The 20656-nt window shown below is 44.1% G+C and overlaps 4 protein-coding genes across 4 annotated transcripts; 3 read left to right on the top strand and 1 right to left on the bottom strand.

The window, feature by feature from the left end:
* Positions 1–2022: 2022 nt before the first annotated feature.
* Positions 2023–5012, top strand: LOC142948132 (hyaluronidase-5-like). The gene is made up of 3 exons (XM_076090014.1): positions 2023–2937; positions 3698–3787; positions 4435–5012. Exons 1-3 carry the CDS (start codon positions 2023–2025, stop codon positions 4762–4764), a joined length of 1335 nt encoding a protein of 444 aa, XP_075946129.1. The 3' UTR covers positions 4765–5012.
* A 4678-nt stretch (positions 5013–9690) lies between these two features.
* Positions 9691–11992, top strand: LOC142947938 (hyaluronidase-5-like). Its single transcript, XM_076089808.1, has 3 exons — positions 9691–10632; positions 11381–11470; positions 11558–11992. The coding sequence occupies exons 1-3, from the start codon at positions 9691–9693 to the stop codon at positions 11990–11992; spliced, it is 1467 nt and encodes a 488-aa protein (XP_075945923.1).
* Positions 11993–13794: 1802 nt separating this feature from the next.
* On the top strand, positions 13795–16339 carry LOC142947937 (hyaluronidase-1-like). Its single transcript, XM_076089807.1, has 4 exons — positions 13795–14736; positions 15056–15145; positions 15233–15675; positions 16099–16339. The coding sequence occupies exons 1-4, from the start codon at positions 13795–13797 to the stop codon at positions 16337–16339; spliced, it is 1716 nt and encodes a 571-aa protein (XP_075945922.1).
* LOC142947935 (Fc receptor-like protein 5) lies at positions 15735–20003 on the bottom strand. Its single transcript, XM_076089805.1, has 6 exons — positions 19973–20003; positions 19201–19239; positions 18837–19109; positions 18507–18749; positions 17266–17382; positions 15735–17136 (listed from the first exon to the last, which is right to left on the bottom strand). Exons 1-6 carry the CDS (start codon positions 20001–20003, stop codon positions 17045–17047), a joined length of 795 nt encoding a protein of 264 aa, XP_075945920.1. The 3' UTR covers positions 15735–17044.
* Positions 20004–20656: the final 653 nt, after the last annotated feature.

Below are 20656 nucleotides of genomic sequence, written 5' to 3'. Positions count from 1 at the left end.
AATGTGATATTTGGAGAGGAAGGCGTCTGATTTACTAATGAATATCTCTTTGACTAATTAAAAGTGCTTTTAAGGGTTTTTTTGCCTTTGAAATTGTCCAGCTGTTCTAAATTCAGTCATTAAAACCAGAGAAGCATCAGATTAAGAGTGATCCTTGTCCAGAGATGAACACTTTGTAGACTATTTAACCACAAATAAATTATGAAAATACTACCAACCCCTCCGTATGTCATCTTTGCTGACGTCTTCAGACTGACTGCTTCATACTGCTGTATATGTTTCTGCTGTTAAAACCATGATCAAATAAAAACAACAGAAGAAATACACAAAAGGGTGTTAATATAACACATATTGTCAGCTTGCTCATAAGCAAGGCACCGACCCCTGAACCCTCAACTCTTCCAACAACTGACTGGATGTGGAGTCCGGGTCAGAAGACGGTTCATCGGTCAGATAACGATCAGAGTGAAGAAACCCTTTCCTCCGACACATGAAGCAGCAAAAAAACAGAGACGTTTAGACACCAGTCGTTCAGAAGAGAGCAGCAGGTAGGAACACATGACATTTATGAAGTATAATAGTGCAAATATAGAAATATATATATATAATATGAAATCAATCATCTGAACATCTGGACAATTAGTCTTTAGGAGCTTTTCTGCTAACTTTGTAGCGACAGTAAACTGTTTTCGTGTTAATCTTCAAAAACATGTGTCATGACAAAATGTTTTTTGGAAAATTAGAAACAAACACCTTATGTTTGGTTTATATTAAGTAAATCTTTAGTTATATATAGTTTTGTCTTTCTTCTTTGAATTATTTTCAAGTGTATAAAGAATAATTTTATTATATGTAATTTATCAAGTCTAATCTTTATCAATCAAGAAGTATCTTGAGATGCACTACGTTTTATAAACGAGACCTGTCGATACATTTACATCCAGTGGAATAACATACATGTTTGTCTACAGCTGTGTCATCTTTCTTTGTGCCTGGTCAGATGTGGAAAAAGGAAATAGAATGAACAAATTAACATGTTATTAATATGTCATAACTTTATTAACCCTACAAATCTAATCAAAACAAGAAAAATCATCAAATTAAAACTATTTAATCCAGAACAAATTATATTTTATCGCTGATCCAGAAACCATCTGGATTAAGGAAACTAAATGAACACAGTATAAACTTATAAATGTTAAATGTATAACATTCATAAAAATAATCAGCATATGCCGAAAATAGTCTCCTTCAAAAATGTTGACAGAATCAAGAATTTAGGAGCAAATTCTCACAATGTGAGTGCTGCTTCGACCAACGTCTACCAACCAACCAATCGGAACACAGCAGGAAATGACTTTAGGCGCTGCATTGGACGCACCAAGGCGGCAACCTCTGGTTGTGAGTGAAGTCAATGCTTCATGTCTTAAAGCTGCATTCTCTCTAGTGTCCACCAGGGGCGACTCCTCTGGTTGTATAGAAGTCTATGAGAAAATGACTCTACTTCTCTCTTGATTTATTACCTCAGTAAACATTGTAAACATGAGTTTATGGTCTCAATCTCTAGTTTCAAGTCTTCTTCAATACAGCATGATGTTCATTTAGTACATTATGGTCCATTTAGAGTCAAACAGACCATAAAGGATGGTATGCTTTAGGGGCGGGGCTACTGTGATTGACAGGTCGCTGCCGCTACCAGATACGTATACGTCGTCTTTACGTCACTCCTCCGCAATCCAAATATGGTGACTTCCGTTCATTTGTTGCAATAAAAAACATCCAATCCAAGATAGCCAAATCGCGAAACTCAAAGCTTCATAACGACAGTCCACAAACCAATGGGTGATGTCACGATGACTACGTCCACTTCTTATATACAGTCCATAGACTTAAACATGCAGATACCACATTGGCATCTATAAATTGTAGCAAAATGTATCAAACAATCTGACATATTTAGACACATGGATGAATTGGGACTGAACCTTATTTGTTGTCTTTCTCTCGTCCAGAGCCACCGCGATGGCCTCGTCCTTGTTGTCCTGCTTCGCCCTCTGTATCATTGGATCTGTCGCCGCCGACCTCGCACTGCCGCCTACTGAGCCACCGCTGATCCACGACCACCCCTTTGTGGCCATATGGAACGCCCCCACCGATCGGTGTCGCCAGCTCCACATCCCGCTGGACACCGCGGCCTTCCAGGCGGTGACCACGCCCGGGGCGGTGCACGGTCAGTTCCTCACCATCTTCTACGAGGACCGCCTCGGCCTCTACCCCAAAGTCGACACCGCCAAACGCAAGCTCTACAGAGGCGGAGTCCCCCAAAAGGGCAACATGACGGAGCATCTGGCCAAGGCGCAGAGTCAAATCGATCACATCATCTCCCAGGATTCTTCTCCTGGGCTGGCTGTCATCGACTGGGAGTCCTGGCGCCCCCTGTGGGACCAGAACTGGGGGTCGAAACATATTTATAAGAAGCTGTCCATCACTCACGCCATGCAGATGGCCCCGTTTTTGTCATCCAAGAAAATTTCCACACTGGCAAAGAGCCAGTTCCAGCATGCTGGGCGGCGCTTCATGGAGAAGACCATCAACCTTGGCATCGGCGAGCGTCCGAGCCGGCGCTGGGGCTTCTACCTGTTTCCCGACTGCTACAACTATGGCTGGGAGAAGCCCGGCTACACAGGGAAGTGCTCCGCGAAGACCCAGGAGCAGAACAACCAGATGTTGTGGCTGTGGGAGCACAGCACCGCCCTCTTCCCCTCCATCTACCTCCGGCAGATCCTGAGGAACTCCCCCAAGGCAAAGCTCTACGTTCGCAACCGTGTCCAGGAGGCGCTGAGGGTGGCCGCGCTGCCTAAACGTCCATACACCATGCCGATCTACGTCTACTCCAGACCACTGTACCGGGACCAGACCCAGATGTTCCAGACCCAGGTGAAACTAGCTTAAAGTTACAACAAGGAACCTTCATTTTGTGTCGATTTTGGCGGCCCTTGTGGACGAATGTTGTAGTGTTTCCGAGCACCAGAGTCCCTTAAGAAAACCTCTAATTTTACTGCAGCAGGGTCTGACAGACAACTCCACTCAGTCCTGGTTCAGGTTCTCTTGTGCCTCCCCTTCTCTTCAGCGGGCCCAGCAATTCGGCTTGGGCCTCCAGCAGCGTGGAGTGGAGTCTGTCTGCGGCGTTAACACCGTGATATTAATCTGAGACTGTTTCATAACAGGTAAAAAGTTCCTCCAAGTCTTTTAACTGGTAATGAACGAGTCTCAGTTTAGTCCTGATCCTCTATGACCTTCATCAGTAAAGAGACCATCGGAGAGAAGATGGTCTGTTTCTATAGAGTTATTCTTAATGCTCGTCATCGGAGCCACCGGGTCAGATTCTAGTGAAACCAGATGAAATCATGCAGGTTCACCAGAAACTCCTTCAGCCCAGACTCCAGCAGAGACCGGTCCACCGTGGACAGACCCAGATCCTCCAGCAGAGACCGGTCCACGATGCACAAACCCAGAACTGGCTTCACTGCGGCCTTTGACCTGCAGTCGGAAGCTCCGGAGGGAGGAGAAGAGCCAACACCACGCCGTTGGAACGAAATGAAACGAAATGAAAACAAGCTTAAAAAGTGTATTATTAGGAGTGTGAAATATTTGTTAGGAACATGTTAAATCTCCTGTGTGGTTCGTCCTCTTTCAGACGGACCTGGTGAGCACCGTAGGGGAGTCTGCAGCTCTGGGAGCTTCAGGGGTCGTAATGTGGGGAGGAACCAAAGACTACGACAACGAGGTAAACGCACTTGGTCTGCTCCCAGTCGAATATGGCAAAATACATGTATAGAAACTGTCTCTAATCATCCTTCCTCTTCATACTAGCCTCACTTTTAAAGTCTGTAGCCATGAGAACACACTGTAAAGAAGAACACAGATGACCAGGCTTTAATCAGCAAATAATTGACCTGCCTTTGTTTCCTGTTTGAGGAGGAACTGACAGCTGTGACGCCGCAGTGTTTGTTATCTCAACTAACAGATGAAAGAACTCACAAAGTGTTTTTGTGCGTTGTCTAAGTTAATGGTCATTAATTGTGTGAAGTTCAAACAAATACATTTGTAGCTATGCTAGTAGAAATGTCTGCTGGTCGGTCGGTTTGTTACTCCACCACTTTGGTGCAGACTGAAGTAACTCAACTATTGGATGGATCGTCATGACTTTTGGATTCCTCAGAGAATCACAATGATTGTGGTGATGCTCTGACGTTTTCTCTGGCGCCACCAGCAGGTTGATATTTGTGGCTCAGAGTGAAATTTCTACTGGCTGGATACATATTTTGCTAAATTTATTTCATGACTTCACTCGATCTATTTTTTCCATTTCGGCTCACCCCATGATACATTTCTCATTTTTTTAAATGAACTTTTAACGGACTCTCCCTTTAGGCCGCCTGTGAGTCTCTGTCCGAGTACCTGACGTCCACTTTCAACCCGTACATCGCCAACGTGACGGCGGCCGCCATGCTCTGCAGCGAGGTCTTGTGCCAGGGGAGGGGCCGCTGCCTCAGGAAGAGCTACGACTCCGGCCAATACCTGCACCTGAACCCCGCCCACTTCAGCATCCTGCGGGCCGACAGGAAGTACGTGGCGATCGGTCACCCCTCCGCCGACGACCTGCAGGTCTGGGCCGAGAACTTCACCTGTCAGTGCTACGCGGGGTGGAGCTGTTCACCCAGACTGTTGAAGCCGACCAAAATCAAGCTCATCTGGGTTTAATCTGGCAACCGTTTCCAGAACTGCACTTCCTGCCGATCCACAGATTTCATGATGTGGTCGTTAAGACTACTGTCTGTAATTTGATCAAAATTATGCTCTCATCTACTTTACATCAGTAATTCTGTGTTTATTTAAACATAAAAATTGTACATTTTACAAGTCACATAGTTAAATGTGTCTTTACCACGTCAGTTACAATACTGATTTATTTGAATTGAAAACCCAAAGTCACCTTAATAAAGGCTTTTCTGGAAAACTCTTTTCATTCTTTTAGTTTATTGACAAACTGTTGAAAGACTGAGAAACAGCTAAATGAAATCAGATTAATGAGGAAGAATAATGGAGGCCAGTTATGTACAAAACTACACGGTTAAAATTAAGACTTTGGTTGTTAAAACACCCACGAGACTGAGTCAATACAGCCACAAGACTGAAAGAAGTCAAGAGCTAAAGCACCTACAAGGAAGGGAGAATTCCTGTAGTTATAACACCAACAAGTCCGAGACAGATTGGAGTCAAAACACCCATGAGACGTAGACTTGTCCGAGTCTAAACACCCACACAACCGAGTCAAATACACATCAACACACCCATGAAATAAAGACAAGTCCGGGTCGCCCATTAGAGGAAAACGAGTCTGAGTCAAATACCCACAAGACTGAATAATATGGATTCTCAATGCAAACATTTTGAGATATTATTGCAAGAAAAGATTCAGAAAAACTTGGATGGATGCTTTCCACTTAGGTGTGTCAGTGAAACAGCATGCACAATATCAACGCCCTGGCACGCCTGAGTAGAGTGCAGTCATTATGAAGCCATTATTTATGTCTGCATTTCACAAGAGAACATATCTGTTGTCGAAATTCCTGCTCGTCTGTGCAGAGCTTGAGGGTAAGGTGGGGTCAACGATCGGTCAACAAACTGTTCAGTATTAGCCGGTATGACGACGATTAACCGTTGTATCTGTTAACGCATTATTTTATCTGCACATCAAACACAACAATGGAAGAGAAAATGCAACCATGACTCGAGAGACCCTCCAGCTACAGTCATGTCTCTTTGTAGTTGTTTTGTGTCTCCTTGTGGTTGTTTTGTGTTCTTTGTAGTTATTTTGTGTTCTTTGTAGTTATTTTGTCTCTTTATGGTTGTTTTGTGTCTCTATGTGGTTGTTTTGTGTCTCTATGTGGTTGTTTTGTGTCTCTTTGTAGTTATTTTGTGCCTCTTTGTGAATACTTTGAGGTTGTTTTGTGTCTCTTTGCAGCTGTTTTGAGTATATCTTAATTGTTTGTGTCTTTTTTGTAATCTTTTTGTAATCTCTTCCTGGTTACTTGGTGCGTTTGAGAGACATTTTGTAGAGCTGAAGGCCAGGGCTCAGTAATCTATCTATGGCTACAAACCCATAAGGTCAGTTAGTTTACGACGCTCCAACATCCAAAAGATTACACTGTACTATTTTTACTTTGTGTTTTAATGTGTGTTGCTCCCCATTTAAACAGTCTAAACAGAAAAGAAAAATTACTCCTAATAATGACTTGTGTTTATCATAATTATTGATTTTGTGTAAATCTCCAACTGAAAATCAGTGGGTTTTAACTTTGAGCAGAAGTTTTGATCTGTGATGGATTCCATCGAGCTTCATCACTCTGATGAGGAAACTGGGTACATTTCCTTCAGCTCAGTACATTTCCAGCCACAGCTGACGAAGTTAGAAAACTCTCACTGCATTCTTTGCGTGTCCTGTCAGAGGCCTCGGATGTGAGCGGCCGCGTTTTCACACATTGTCCTCATCCCGGAGCTTCCTCAGATATCTTCCTCCGGGTGGGGAAGGAGGGAGCTCGTCCTAAGCCTGGGACACATCAGGACATCCTAATAAAAAACAAGCAGAGCACCTCGGGCCCTTTATGCGCTGACAAGTTTCCACAAGTGTTCTGCCTGTAATTGAAGCTCCTGCAACAGCTTATTTAAAGAGGAGCTATTTAGACTGCCAGAGGAGAGCGAGCTTAGCACCTATAACCAACAGGTAATAATTTCACGACTCACCGAGTGCGCACTCTGGACGGAAAGAAGTTGGACCCCCAAACCAGGTCGGTTGCTTCGATAATGACGTCTCATTTTAAAGTGCCTCATTTGGGTTCAAAGGTTTATTGGTGTTTTTCCGAACCCGAACATTACCGGGGTCGAGTTCACCAACAGCTGTGTCGTTGTTGTTTTTATCTGGAACACAAACAGACAGAGGTTATAATGTATTAACTTTTCATGAGAATCATAAAACTGCCAGGCTGTAATCTGCCTCGAGACAAAGACACTTCAGTTACAAATCGGATCCTGAAACCTCGTAAAGATACTGAAGCTAACATTGTGCAGAGTGTGTAAAACTATCAGTCAATGGTTTTAAGAGCGAAAACTGTGTTTTACAAGTCCAAGTCCATGCAGCAGGTCACTGACAATATAAACAATACATCTGTACAGACAGTTGAACAGATAAACTCGCGTAAAGGCTCATAAGTGCAGATGACTTTAGACTGCAGACAGGAGACTATAATTAGAAGTAAATCTATGGCGTCGGTGAAGTGTCTGCTTTCAGTTTGACGCCTCCTGACTCTTATTATTATCGGACACATGTCAAACACCCGTCATAGATACGTCAATGTCAGCACAGATGTTGGCTGATGATGAATATGGAATATTACGTTGATGTGAATATTGATTTTTTTTTATTTTTGTATTTTATAATTTTAATGTTTTATTTAAAGATGTGAATCTGAATGCCTGCCTCAGTCAAGTCAAATAAAAAGTTTAACATTTTAAAAAATGCATTTATTCGCCTTCTTGTCAAGAAAATGATGAGATGGAAACCACTCATGTTGTTTGGTATCCGTCTTCTTGTGCAACTCTTGGCAGGAAAGCAACTTTCCCAAAATGTGGAACTCTTCCTCTCAGGGAACTCAAGGGTCTTCAAGTTGGTGCTGTGGACATTTCAACATGTTTGTTGCAGCTTTGAACAGAGATAATAACTGAAGCTGCTGAAGTTTCATACTTCAACAATTACTGAGTGAGGATATTAAAAACCATAAATCAATCACAGCTATGAGAAACTTTCCAACTCTGTGTTTTAACTTGTACTAAAGGTTCCTCTCATCTGATGGGCTGAAAACAAAAGATATTCTGTTTGTGGGTGACTAAGAGTCATATACGCCAAACAATAGTCAACTGGAGGAAATTGAGACGAACGTAAAACATTATCAACACGTAAAAAACTGAATTCATCAATAAATTATTATGGTCATTAAATAATTGATATAAGATAAAATAATTGTAAAAATATAAATGTTCATACTTTTCCGAACCTGAAATATATATTTTTTAAAGTATTAATTGTTTATTAATTATTTGGATTAGACGAGGGCACAAGTTGGATTTTTTACTGAGATGGGATTACTGCGGGCACCACTTGGTCGGAACCAGACTCTATTGACACAAACAGTAATTCAACCTCTCAGAACAGGAAGTTGCTGGTCTATTGCCGCCTCGATGGGTTTATTAGTTTGTGTCATTTTGTGACTTTGGTGTTTTAAAGGGTGAGTTGAATAACCATCTAAACTAAACTATAGAGGCAGCGGTAGAGCAGCATTTCCTGTGTTCTGTGAGGTAAAATAACTGTTATTGTGAATGGAGTCTGGCTCCTTTGAAGAGAGCAGAAGTAAAAGCTTCAGTTCCTCAGCAGAAAGGTCTGTCTGACTGCAACGTAAAGAGATGAAAATATTCTAAATATAGCTTCAATTTACACGGATATAGATTCTTTTAGGAGTCAAAAGTCAAAAATACATCCTCAGCAGTACATTGATTTGCTCTCGTGCTGGTTCTGTCCGTTTCTATAAACTCATCTACTGTAGTAGAACACCGACTGTGGAGAAGTGGATAGCAGGGCTATCGGCATTGTACTGCTAAATGACTGTAATGTAATGTAGTAGAACACTGACTGTGGAGAAGAACCTCATACAAACACTTTAAAAACACTTGAAATATCCCTTTAAGATGACGAAATCTTTTTTGCGTAATATTGAACTTTCCAGAGGCTTTTGTTGATGGTACTATTTCTGATTCACGTGTGACGCACAGTCATCCTCACCTCAGGAAAACAAAAGAGAACACAATGAACAGATGAGTTATCATGTGAGCTATATTCTACAACGAATGGAATACATTACTTCTGTTTGGAGGTCTCTTCCTCTTTGTCACCAGTCAGTGGTGTCTTGTTTTGATTGAGTTAATTATTAAGTTATTGCGAAAGTCGAGATGCAGCGACTGAATAACGTGGTCACTTCGGTGTGAAACTAACATAAAACGAAGCCTCAAACTTACAGTCTGGAGACACTTTGAGACAAAAAGCTACATTCTTGCACGTTTCAAATTAACAACAAGTTCACCTGTGCAGGAACTCCACATCTCTCCCTGTGTGTCTTTCTAAGCTGCATCAGTGACTTAACGAGTCACTCACGCGCGCGCGCGCACTCCGGGGCAACAATATAAATCTACAGACAGAGAAGAAGAAGAACACGAAGAGGAGGACCGGGCGAAGATCGTGTTGAACGCGCTGCCAAGAGGTACTTTTCTCCACGTCGGCAAGACGCTGAGGGCCAGCAGACCACGCACGCGCACGCGCACTGATCTACCAAACTAAAATACTCTAAAGACAAATGACGTGCTAAAAACGCTACCTAAATAATTACAGGTACTCAAAGACACATTGTTCTAATCAATATACTTGTGAATAAATCAAGAAAACTGGCTGATATCTGATCAGCTGACAAACACTGATGGATGATTTGAAGAGGAATTTGTACAAAACTAGATTAATTTAAGTGTTTTTGGAACTCATTCCGACCTCATTTTCTGTTTCCTTCTGCTCACAGGTGTTTCAAAATGAATCAACTCCAGCTGCTTGATGACAAACGTTTCTTCTCCATCTTGGTCACTGCGTTGGCCCTGCTGTGCTCCGTCAGGGCCCTACCGGGGACAGACCCTCCACTCCGTGGCGGCCACCCTTTCCTGTTCATGTGGAACGCCCCGACGGAGCTCTGCCATAGCCGCTTCAGCATGCCGCTCGACCTCTCCCACTTCCACTTCGTCAGCAGCACGCTGAAGATGGCAACCAACCAGAGCATCTCCATATTCTACACCGACCGCTTCGGCATCTTCCCCTACGTGGACGAAGACACCGGCGAGCTGTTTGAAGAGGGCGTGCCGCAGCTGGTTGACCTGCAGGAGCACCACGAGCTCGCCGAGGACGACATCGAGTACTACATCACCGGCAACCGGCCGGGCCTCGCCGTGCTCGACTTTGAGGAGTGGAGGCCGCAGTGGGTTCGAAACTGGGGCAGCAAAGACGTCTACAGACAGATTTCCATCGACGTGGCCCAGAAGAAGAACCCGTTTCTGACCGAAAACGAAGCGGAGGACCGGGCGAAGATCTCGTTCGAACGCGCTGCCAAGAAGTACTTCATCCGATCCATCCGCATCGGCAGGAATCTGAGGCCCAACAGGCTCTGGGGCTACTACCTGTACCCCGACTGCTACAACTACGACTACAAGCAGGACATGGCGGGCTACACCGGAGAGTGTCCTGCCATCGAGAAGGACCGGAATGATGAACTGCAGTGGCTCTGGGCGGAGTCCACGGCGCTCTTTCCGTCCATCTACCTGGAGCTGGTGCTCAGGGATTCCCGGCAGGCACGGCAGTTCGTCCGGCATCGGATCCACGAGGCCATGAGGGTGTCGGCGCTCCCCAACCGCTTCTACTCCATCCCCGTCTACGCCTACATCCGCCCCGTCTACAAGGACAGTAAGGATGACTACATGTCCGAGGTCAGACGCACCTTTTATCACCTTTTAGACACGGTCTGTTATGTACTATACATGTTAAATACTGAACTCTGATTGGCTGGCAGGTGTCCTGACTGGTGAAACTAGGTTAACCGCAAGTTAAACTGAGTACAAACACACTTTACAACATAGAGATTTTAAACAATTTACCTTTGATCCATCCATCAGTGGATTTTTAACTACTTTAACCAATACAATAAAAAGTCCCTGTTGCCTTGGAATAAACCTGATCATTCAAACTGAGGTGTTTCAGAGAAAATAACAGACTCGGCAGAGGAAAAGTCACTTTATCAGGGGCTGACTGGCCATCGGGAAGTTCGGAGAGACTACCAAATCGCTGATCCATTGCAGACCGAACCGGCCGGTAGTCACTGAGGTTTTACTTTTCACTTCCTGATGTCCGTAGTCTCTAGAAGACTGCGATGAAGACGCTACATGGACACAGGCCCTTAGTGTGCTCTTAATACAGTGTGTACTTGTAAAGTACTACTTTGAGAAACAAAGTACAGCTTCATGAGAGAAACACTTAAGATTGGTTGTTATCAAGAATTCGGCCATTATTGTTAAAAGTGACCCTTTTTTTTGTGAAAATTAGCTGTTTTTAAAGGATTGTAGTTTTCATAGGTCTGTTTCTTTTGATTTCGCTGTTTATCAGTCAACACAACCGTGTGGAAGCACCATTTCCTGCTTTTCTCTGATTGGATGTCCGTCTCTTGTTTGTGTTTTGCAGTATGATCTCGTGAACACCATCGGAGAAGCGGCTGCTCTCGGCGCTGCCGGCATCATTTCCTGGGGAGACATGGACGTCACCGAGACGGAGGTAGAAAGTGGCATCACTCCGGGGCTTATTTCTTTTCAACGTAACTTGACATCCGCTAACTGACTTTATACCTAAAATCCCCTGTAGGACTCCTGCTTTGACGCTCGACGCCACCTAGAGCAGGTCATGAACCCGTACATCTTGAACGTCTCCACGTCAACGCGACTCTGCAGCGAGGCGCTCTGCCAGGGCCAAGGTCGCTGCGTCAGGAAGCGCTGGGACGATGACGTCTACCTCCACCTCGACCCGCGGCGTTACCGCATCGAGCGTCAGCTCCTCCGCGGGAGCCGCCCCTGGGGCCCGCTCACCGTGCGTGGCGCCCTCTCGCAGGATGACGTCAACTATTTTGACCGCAACTTCGACTGCATGTGCTACAGCGGGAAGCCGTGCCGTTCATTGATGATGTTCAACGACGTCCCCGAGGCCGTCGTCAGGGAGAGGAATGGAGGCGCTCACAGGCCCCGCCCCCTCCTGCTGCTGACGATGGTGCTCAGTCTGAAGTATGTCGTGATGAGGTCATAAGTTAATGGCACAAATCTGATACTCGTGATTCAGGACGAGTGGTCGAAGGCACTTAAAGAACAATCCCACTGTTTTTAATATCTTGTTTGTTTTATATTTCTGTCTGTGGTAAAACTCAATGACCGCTTACTAGCTTGTTCCTGAGCTTTCAACTCAATGACTGAGTTTTTGTATGTTTGACCATTAAGATTGTCTTGTAATTCAGCTGTACTTTGTTTTCAAAGAGTGCTTTATAAATAAACTGACTTGACTTAAACTCAAAGTTCTTTCCTGTAGAGGTGGCTGGGTTAGGATCTGCCTTCATACAGGTAGGCCTGTACAAAATATAGACTTTGATACGTAATGCAATACAATGAAACCATAAAACTTAAAATAAATACAGAAAAAAGCTCTGACCTTGTTTGTGTACATTAGCATGCTAACCTAAGATAATGAGCCCTTTAAAAGGCAAACATCATAGAAATATAGGAGTAGTACTGAGCTGTTTACCTGGTTAATTTGACTAGTACAAAAGAAAATGGCGACGCTGTTATGGTGACATACACGTCAGTGGGACTGTGGAGAAGAACCTCACTTTAAAAACACTTGAAATATCCCTTGAAGATGACGAAATCTTTTTGGCCTAATATTGAACTTTTCAGAGGCTTTTGTTGATGTTACTATTTCTGATTCACGTGTGACGCACAGTCATCCTCACCTCAGGAAAACAAAAGAGAACACAATGAACAGATGAGTTATCATGTGAGCTATATTCTACAACGAATGGAATACATTACTTCTGTTTGGAGGTCTCTTCCTCTTTGTCACCAGTCAGTGGTGTCTTGTTTTGATTGAGTTAATTATTAAGTTATTGCGAAAGTCGAGATGCAGCGACTGAATAACGTGGTCACTTCGGTGTGAAACTAACATAAAACGAAGCCTCAAACTTACAGTCTGGAGACACTTTGAGACAAAAAGCTACATTCTTGCACGTTTCAAAACAACAAATCAACAAGTTCACCTGTGCAGGAACTCCACATCTCTCCCTGTGTGTCTTTCCCAGGTGAGCTGCATCAGTGACTTAACGAGTCACTCACACACACACACACACACACCGGGGCAACAAAATAAATCTACAGACAGAGAAGAAGAACGCGTTGCTGACAGAACACGAGGAGGAGGACCGGGCGAAGATCGTGTTGAACGCGCTGCCAAGAGGTACTTTTCTCCACATCGGCAAGATGCTGAGGGCCAGCAGACCACACACACACACACACACACACACACACACACACACACACACACACACACACACTGATCTACCAAACTAAAATACTCTAAAGACATGTGCTAAAAACACTACCTAAATAATTAAAGGTACTCAAAGACACATTGTTCTAATCAATATACTTGTGAATACAGCAAGAGAACTGGCTGATATGTGATCAGCTGACAAACACTGATGGATGATTTGAAGAATCAATCTCAACATCAGGAAATAAACTTGGACCCACTTAAAGATGTTTATTTAAAAAAACAAAAAACTTATTTTTAATAGTAGAAATGGCCAATTTAAATCTAGCGCTTGAGAAGTTGGTTAATGGTGACCTTTTTGTATTTCAGTTTTAAATCAAACCAAGCTCCGTCTACTTGTAGAGAATCCGTGACTTTCTTAAGCAGGGATACCACTTCTTCTTGACCTTTATGGAAAACATCAATGAGAGATTTGAAGGGGAATTTGTACAAAACTAGATTAATTTAAGTGTTTTTGGAACTCATTCCGACCTCATTTTCTGTTTCCTTCTGCTCACAGGTGTTTCAAAATGAATCAACTCCAGCTGCTTGATGACAAATGTTTCTTCTCCATCTTGGTCACTGCGTTGGCCCTGCTGTGCTCCGTCAGGGCCCTACCGGGGACGGACCCTCCACTCCGTGGCGGCCACCCTTTCCTGTTCATGTGGAACGCCCCGACGGAGCTCTGCCATAGCCGCTTCGGCATGCCGCTCGACCTCTCCCACTTCCACTTCGTCAGCAGCACGCTGAAGACGGCGACCGACCAGAGCATCTCCATATTCTACATCGACCGCTTTGGCGTCTTCCCCTACGTGGACGAAGACACTGGCGAGCTGTACGAAGAGGGCGTGCCGCAGTTGGTTGACCTGCAGGAGCACCACGAGCTCGCCAAGGAGGACATCGAGCACTACATCACCGGCAACTGGCCGGGCCTCGCCGTGCTTGACTTTGAGGAGTGGAGGCCGCAGTGGGTTCGAAACTGGGGCAGCAAAGACGTCTACAGACAGATTTCCATCGACGTGGCCCAGAAGAAGAACCCGTTTCTGACCAAAGCCGAAGCGGAGTACTGGGCGAAGATCTCGTTCGAACGTGCTGCCAAGAGGTACTTCATCCGATCCATCCGCATCGGCAGGAATCTGAGGCCCAACAGGCTCTGGGGCTACTACCTGTACCCCGACTGCTACAACTACGACTACAAGCAGGACATGGCGGGCTACACCGGAGAGTGTCCTGCCATCGAGAAGGACCGGAATGATGAACTGCAGTGGCTCTGGGCGGAGTCCACGGCGCTCTTTCCGTCCATCTACCTGGAGCTGGTGCTCAGGGATTCCCGGCAGGCACGGCAGTTCGTCCGGCATCGGATCCACGAGGCCATGAGGGTGTCGGCGCTCCCCAACCGCTTCTACTCCATCCCTGTCTACGCCTACATCCGCCCCGTCTACAAGGACAGTAAGGATGACTACATGTCCGAGGTCAGACGCACCTTTTTGTCACCTTTTAGACACGGTCTGTTATGTACTATACATGTTAAATACATTGAGGTTTTACTTTTCACTTCCTGATGTCCGTAGTCCCTAGAAGACTGCGATGAAGACGTTACATGGACACAGGCCCTTAGTGTGCTCTTAATACAGTGTGTGAAACAAAGTACAGCTTCATGAGAGAAAGGATTGTAGTTTTCATAGGTCTGTTTCTTTTGATTTCGCTGTTTATCAGTCAACACAACCGTGTGGAAGCACCATTTCCTGCTTTTCTCTGATTGGATGTCCGTCTCTTGTTTGTGTTTTGCAGTATGATCTCGTGAACACCATCGGAGAAGCGGCTGCTCTCGGCGCTGCCGGCATCATTTCCTGGGGAGACATGGACGTCACCGAGACGGAGGTAGAAAGTGGCATCACTCCGGGGCTTATTTCTTTTCAACGTAACTTGACATCCGCTAACTGACTTTATACCTAAAATCCCCTGTAGGACTCCTGCTTTGACGCTCGACGCCACCTAGAGCAGGTCATGAACCCGTACATCTTGAACGTCTCCACGTCAACGCGACTCTGCAGCGAGGCGCTCTGCCGGGGCCGAGGTCGCTGCGTGAGGAAGCGCTGGGACGACGACGTCTACCTCCACCTCGACCCGCGGCGTTACCGCATCGGGCGTGAGCTTCTCCCATGGGGCTGGGGCTGGGGCTGGGGCTGGCGCTGGGGCCCGCTCACCGTGCGTGGCGGCCTCTCGCAGGATGACGTCAACTATTTTGACCGCAACTTCGACTGCATGTGCTACAGCGGGATGCCGTGCCGTGCGTCTGAGCTGTTCAACGACGTCCCCGAGGCCGTCACCGGGGAGAGGAATGGAGGCGCTCACAGGCCCCGCCCCCTCCCGCTGCTGGCGGTGCTCAGTCTGAAGTATGTCGTGATGAGGTCATAAGTTAATGGCACAAATCTGATACTCGCGATTCAGGATGAGTGGTCGAAGGCACTTAAAGAACAATCCCACTGTTTTTAATATCTTGTTTGTTTTTATATTTCTGTCTGTGGTAAAACTCAATGACTCTTAAATGCAAAGGCAGGTTAAAAAAAAAACTTATATTCACAGAACTTTCTTTTGGAATATGCACGTGAGAACAATTTAAATTATTATTGGCTCTTCACATTGGGTTTTGGCATAGAAATATTCCATTTAACACATTTGCATGTTTCGTTAACACAACTCGAGGATTGCTCATTAGCTTGTTCCTGAGCTTTCAACTCAATGACTGAGTTTTTGCATAGTTTGACCATTAAGATTGTCTTGTAATCCAGCTGTACTTTATAAATACTTAAACTCAAAGTTCTTTCTTGTAGAGGCGGCTGGATCTGCCTTAATACAGGTAGGCCTGTATTAACGTCGTCACGTCGCCACGTCTCCACGTCAACGCGACTCTGCAGCGAGGCGCTCTGCCGGGGCCAAGGTCGCTGCGTGAGGAAGCGCTGGGACGACGACGACGTCTACCTCCACCTCGACCCGCGGCGTTACCGCATCGGGCGTCGGCGCCTCCGCGGGGGCCGGCATACAAACGGACATACAAACGGCTATGATACGTAATGCAATACAATGAAACCATAAAACTTAAAATGAATACAGAAAAGCTCTGACCTTGTTTGTGTACATTAGCATGCTAACCTAAGATGGTGAGCACTGTAAAAGGCAAACGTCATAGAAATACAGGAGTAGTACGGGTATTTAACTGTTTACCTGGTTAATTTGACTAGTACAAAAGAAAATGGCGCCGCTGTTATGGTGACATACACGTCAGTGCGGCTGTAAATTGTTGTCGCAGCTCCAATGACCAACTACAGCATCCTTTAATGCTACACTGGTTACAGAAAATCAGTCATCTGGTAATATTAATGTGCTTTTCTCTGCTGTGACTAGAGTGTGGATGAAGCACTAAGTTGTTAAATTTAACATATTTTGGCTCTATACACTTAACTTTTCTACTACTTTTTTTTTTTAGTTACTTCAAAACCTGACCTCAGTGAGTCCACCACTTGCTGTAAGCCTGTCTAGTTTATATAGAATGTAGCCCGCTACAACGACTGCAATGGCAACGGTACACTTAAAAATGGCCGCCGCTCTGACCGTCCTGCTACATTGATTTGAATGGTCCGTTCTACTCCTATTTTATTTCTGCTGACGTTAGCATTTGGCTGAAAGCCCAGTGAATGATTGACAGTGAAGCATGAGCCTGAACACACTTAATTTGATATAAAGTGTCTGATATGAAACAACAAATGCATCCTCGTCAGTTCAGAAATCGTGCTCGGTGACGTAACCGAGCTCTTCAGCCACTCTCTGACCGCCTTCAACTCCGTGCTCCGTCTCCACGGCTGGTTCATTTCCTGTGGACGGGGTTAAGAAACACGGATGGAGTTCAGGATTTGAGTTCTCTTGTTACTTAGCAGAAGACCAGATAAATTAAATTCTAATACATCACATATTTGTTCAATAGGGGGCGCACTGAGGTTTACCTCTCTTCCTGCTGCAGTAGATAGACACCATCAGGACGGTGGACATGCAGTACAGACAGAAGACCACTAGAGGGCAGATCAGTCCGACCACAGACAGATGAAGAGGAGGAGGAGGATCTGGAGAGGAAACCAGCAGCATTTACAGTATTGCAGTGTTTTTTTATTATGAAATTCACTCGCTGTGCTGCAATCCCTCCACTACAAATCAATAAGGAAGTAGAAGATATCTACTCGATTTGACTCAATTTCATTCTGCATCAGCCTCAAATCAACCCAAATATATAAACTTTTTAATATATGTTTCTACAGAAGGACTGTAGATTTGGTCCCTCATCACTTACTTTGCAAGTTCATGATAAAAGGGATCCTTTGTACGAACAGGATTCATAATTATAATCTGACTATATTGTTTTAAGACGGACATTAAATACTGTGACTCTTTCCTCTTATGCAGCCAAATTCACAATGTAGTTGTTCCGAGTTGGGGCTTAATCATGACATCGTCAGACTAAATAAATAAATAAATAAATAAGTTTGATCAGCTATATTGACATTTAAAGTGAGTGATCACAGGAGGCATCAACCTTCACTGGGCGTGTCTGTAATGCTGTGTTCACGGGCAGGCTGGTTTCATCCACCATTCGTAGCTATAACTATAAAAAAAGAATGCATCGTAATTTGTAGATATCATTTTGTATGTTATCCACGTAATCATGAGCGAGGATGGACAATCGACGATCTTTTTTCTAAACCTAACTGAGTTGTTTCCTGTGAAGATGGAAGTTTATTTTGAAAAGACATTACATTCATTTTATAAATGTAACGAGCAGAAACTGACACGTGTTGAAAGTTTGAAGTTGAAATCATCTCAATTTTGATTATCGGGCGTCAGTTTGTTTCATGTCACCGACTTCCATTTAAAGAGATATGTTGCTGTGTGAACGCAGCATTGTCGTTCAGTAAAATCTGTTATGGGATAAAAAACAACAACAAAGGCCTATAGTGAAGACACAGCACGAGTTTCTAAATTTCATTGGTTTATGTGGACTTGGGCTGCTTCATATACACTATTCACCACATTCAGATAAAAGACGAGGTGGGTTAGTACATCAATTAAACTGTGTGTGTGTAGATATGTTACCACATCAAAAATATAGTGTTTAAAAAACTCTAAACTTTATAAATGTGTCTGTCATATAACCGGTGTAATTTAAACAGACAGAGGAGGTTGGTGTCCTCACCTACAACACTCATCCAGGTCTCGGATGATGTTGAAAACAGACCAGTGGAACACCAGTAGAGGCCTTCGTCAGACCGCTGCACATCGCTGATGGTGAACTCTCCTGCGAGTCCAAATCCAATGTACCTCCCATTGCTGAAGAAATACACTAGTTGTGATGAACTTTCTCTGGTTTTACAGCGCAGAGTGACATCACTTCCTGCAATCACAGGAAGTTTGGGAAACTCCAGCAACACAGAATGACCTGAAAGAGAAACACAGACCAGAGTCATATACAGACAGAGGTATTCCATTAGAACAATACAAACACAGTGACAGTTAGTTTACGTACCAGAAACACTGATGTTGACCTGGACGCTCCTCTGTGCAGCTCTGGTTTCACACCAGTAAACCCCACTGTCTGATGGGAACAGATGTGGAATAATGCAGGAGGAACCATTGAATCCACCAAAGTCTTGTTGACCGCCATCGCACGTCTGTGTCTGTCCTCCTGTTGTCCTCTTCACCGCCCATCCGTCTACCGTCTGTCCATCATCAACACAGCTCAGAGAGACGGCGTCTCTTCTCAAGAACAGCTGACGGTTTGGACTCACACTCAGAAAGACTGGAGGATAAAACAACAGAGTTAAGTGTGGATGTTTGTGTGAATGTGTGTGACTCAATGTCCTTATAAATATGTGTCGTCTTTGGCTCACCTGCAGAGACAGTCAGCTCAAACAGCAGCGCAGCCAGGCCTGCAACGGGAAGACGGGGTTACTAAAGGCCAGAGGTGAAAGGACAGATACAGTAACTGAGATCAGGCCCAGACCTTTCAGCCTGTGGACTTCTTCTACTGAACTACATCAGGAAACTGTGGAGAAATCCAAGTGAAATGTGTTTCAAGCGAAAAGGGAACCACACGAAAACCACAAGGAAAAAGGAGAAATACTTGAATAGCGTAGACTTCCTGTTGCACATGAATAAATATACATGACTGAAAATCACACTGTTTGATTAAGAACAATTAATCAGATTTAGAGTTTCATGAATCAGTATTTTTCATTTATTATTTCTGTTAATTGTTATTGTGTAATCAATGACACTGACTAGTTAGTGTTTACACTCAACCTTTAAATGACTAGTTAATGTTTACTGTTATCATTTAACCCATGAGCCTGATAGTTACTGTTCACCCACTCTTTACTATTCAGTTACCTTTCAATGACTAGTTACTGTTATCTTAACCCATGACACTGACTAGTTAGCTGACTAAATGGTGATCACTGACTCGCTTGTTCAAAGTTACATTTCAATGACTAGTTACCGTTTACTTTCATCATTCAACCCATAAGACTGACTAGTTACTGGTCATTGACTTGTTTGTTCACTGTTGCCTTTCAATGGGTAGTTATTGTTTACCTTTTACTGACTCATTACTTTTCACTAACTAGTTACTGTTTATAGTTATTAAAACCGTTTGTGACTCACCGAGGACCAGAGAGACGGAGGAAGCCTTCATGTTGTCTGGATGATGAGTCCGTCTTTGTGCCGCTGAACATTCATAACTCACAACATATTACATCACACGACTTCTGGTTTCTTGACCCGGAGGAAGATCGTCAGTGAGGATTCACTTTGTTAAGTGCAGACGGAACATTTTATCACCAACATCTGTGAGACATAAAGAAACTCACCACCATGATGTTAGTGCGTACGTTTGAGGAACGAAGCTACGAGGATCAAAGTGCACTTATATATAATAAGTAATATACATACATACACACATACATATATATATATACACAAATATATACATTCATATCTATATATGCTGCAGGTGTTTGTCCTGTAGGGGGAGTCAGAGCTCCGTCCCTCCACACTGCTCACTCACTGACTTAATGAAGATCTGTCGACTGAACCACAGATACTAAACACACAGAAGACAGGAAAACACTGAAACTAATACTAATGATGCACTGCAAAGAGTTAAAAAATATGTAAATTAATCAAAATACTTAAATTATTTAAAAAACAGTGCCACCTTTAAGTCATTATTTTTCCCTGAGTCAGTTCTGGAGAAGTAACTTATCCTTTTCAGACCAACCGACACCAACCAAGAGTCGGCTGACTCTTTAAAAGAATGAGGAGTAAACTTCCTGTTTGATGGAGTTT

This window comes from Anarhichas minor, unplaced genomic scaffold, assembly GCF_050575085.1.
Source record: "Anarhichas minor isolate MPS153535 unplaced genomic scaffold, ASM5057508v1 ptg000011l, whole genome shotgun sequence".
Lineage (NCBI taxonomy): Eukaryota > Metazoa > Chordata > Actinopteri > Perciformes > Anarhichadidae > Anarhichas > Anarhichas minor.
The sequence above is the reverse complement of the archived record's forward strand: the minus strand, read 5'-3'. Positions and strand labels throughout refer to the sequence as shown.

Bases quoted from the DNA above. Each gene is read 5' to 3' on its own strand.
- LOC142948132 (XM_076090014.1), top strand. From the start codon at position 2,023: ATGGCCTCGTCCTTGTTGTCCTGCTTCGCCCTCTGTATCATTGGATCT. The intron at 2,938-3,697 runs GTGAAACTAGCT...GTCCTCTTTCAG, and splicing joins CCCAGATGTTCCAGACCCAG to ACGGACCTGGTGAGCACCGT. The intron at 3,788-4,434 runs GTAAACGCACTT...CTCTCCCTTTAG, and splicing joins CCAAAGACTACGACAACGAG to GCCGCCTGTGAGTCTCTGTC.
- LOC142947938 (XM_076089808.1), top strand. From the start codon at position 9,691: ATGAATCAACTCCAGCTGCTTGATGACAAACGTTTCTTCTCCATCTTG. The intron at 10,633-11,380 runs GTCAGACGCACC...TGTGTTTTGCAG, and splicing joins AGGATGACTACATGTCCGAG to TATGATCTCGTGAACACCAT. The intron at 11,471-11,557 runs GTAGAAAGTGGC...AATCCCCTGTAG, and splicing joins TGGACGTCACCGAGACGGAG to GACTCCTGCTTTGACGCTCG.
- LOC142947937 (XM_076089807.1), top strand. From the start codon at position 13,795: ATGAATCAACTCCAGCTGCTTGATGACAAATGTTTCTTCTCCATCTTG. The intron at 14,737-15,055 runs GTCAGACGCACC...TGTGTTTTGCAG, and splicing joins AGGATGACTACATGTCCGAG to TATGATCTCGTGAACACCAT. The intron at 15,676-16,098 runs GTCATAAGTTAA...TCTTTCTTGTAG, and splicing joins CTGAAGTATGTCGTGATGAG to AGGCGGCTGGATCTGCCTTA.
- LOC142947935 (XM_076089805.1), bottom strand. From the start codon at position 20,003: ATGAAGGCTTCCTCCGTCTCTCTGGTCCTCG. The intron at 19,240-19,972 runs GTGAGTCACAAA...TTCCCGTTGCAG, and splicing joins CTCCGTCTCTCTGGTCCTCG to GCCTGGCTGCGCTGCTGTTT. The intron at 17,383-18,506 runs GTGAGGACACCA...TTTCCTCTCCAG, and splicing joins GACCTGGATGAGTGTTGTAG to ATCCTCCTCCTCCTCTTCAT.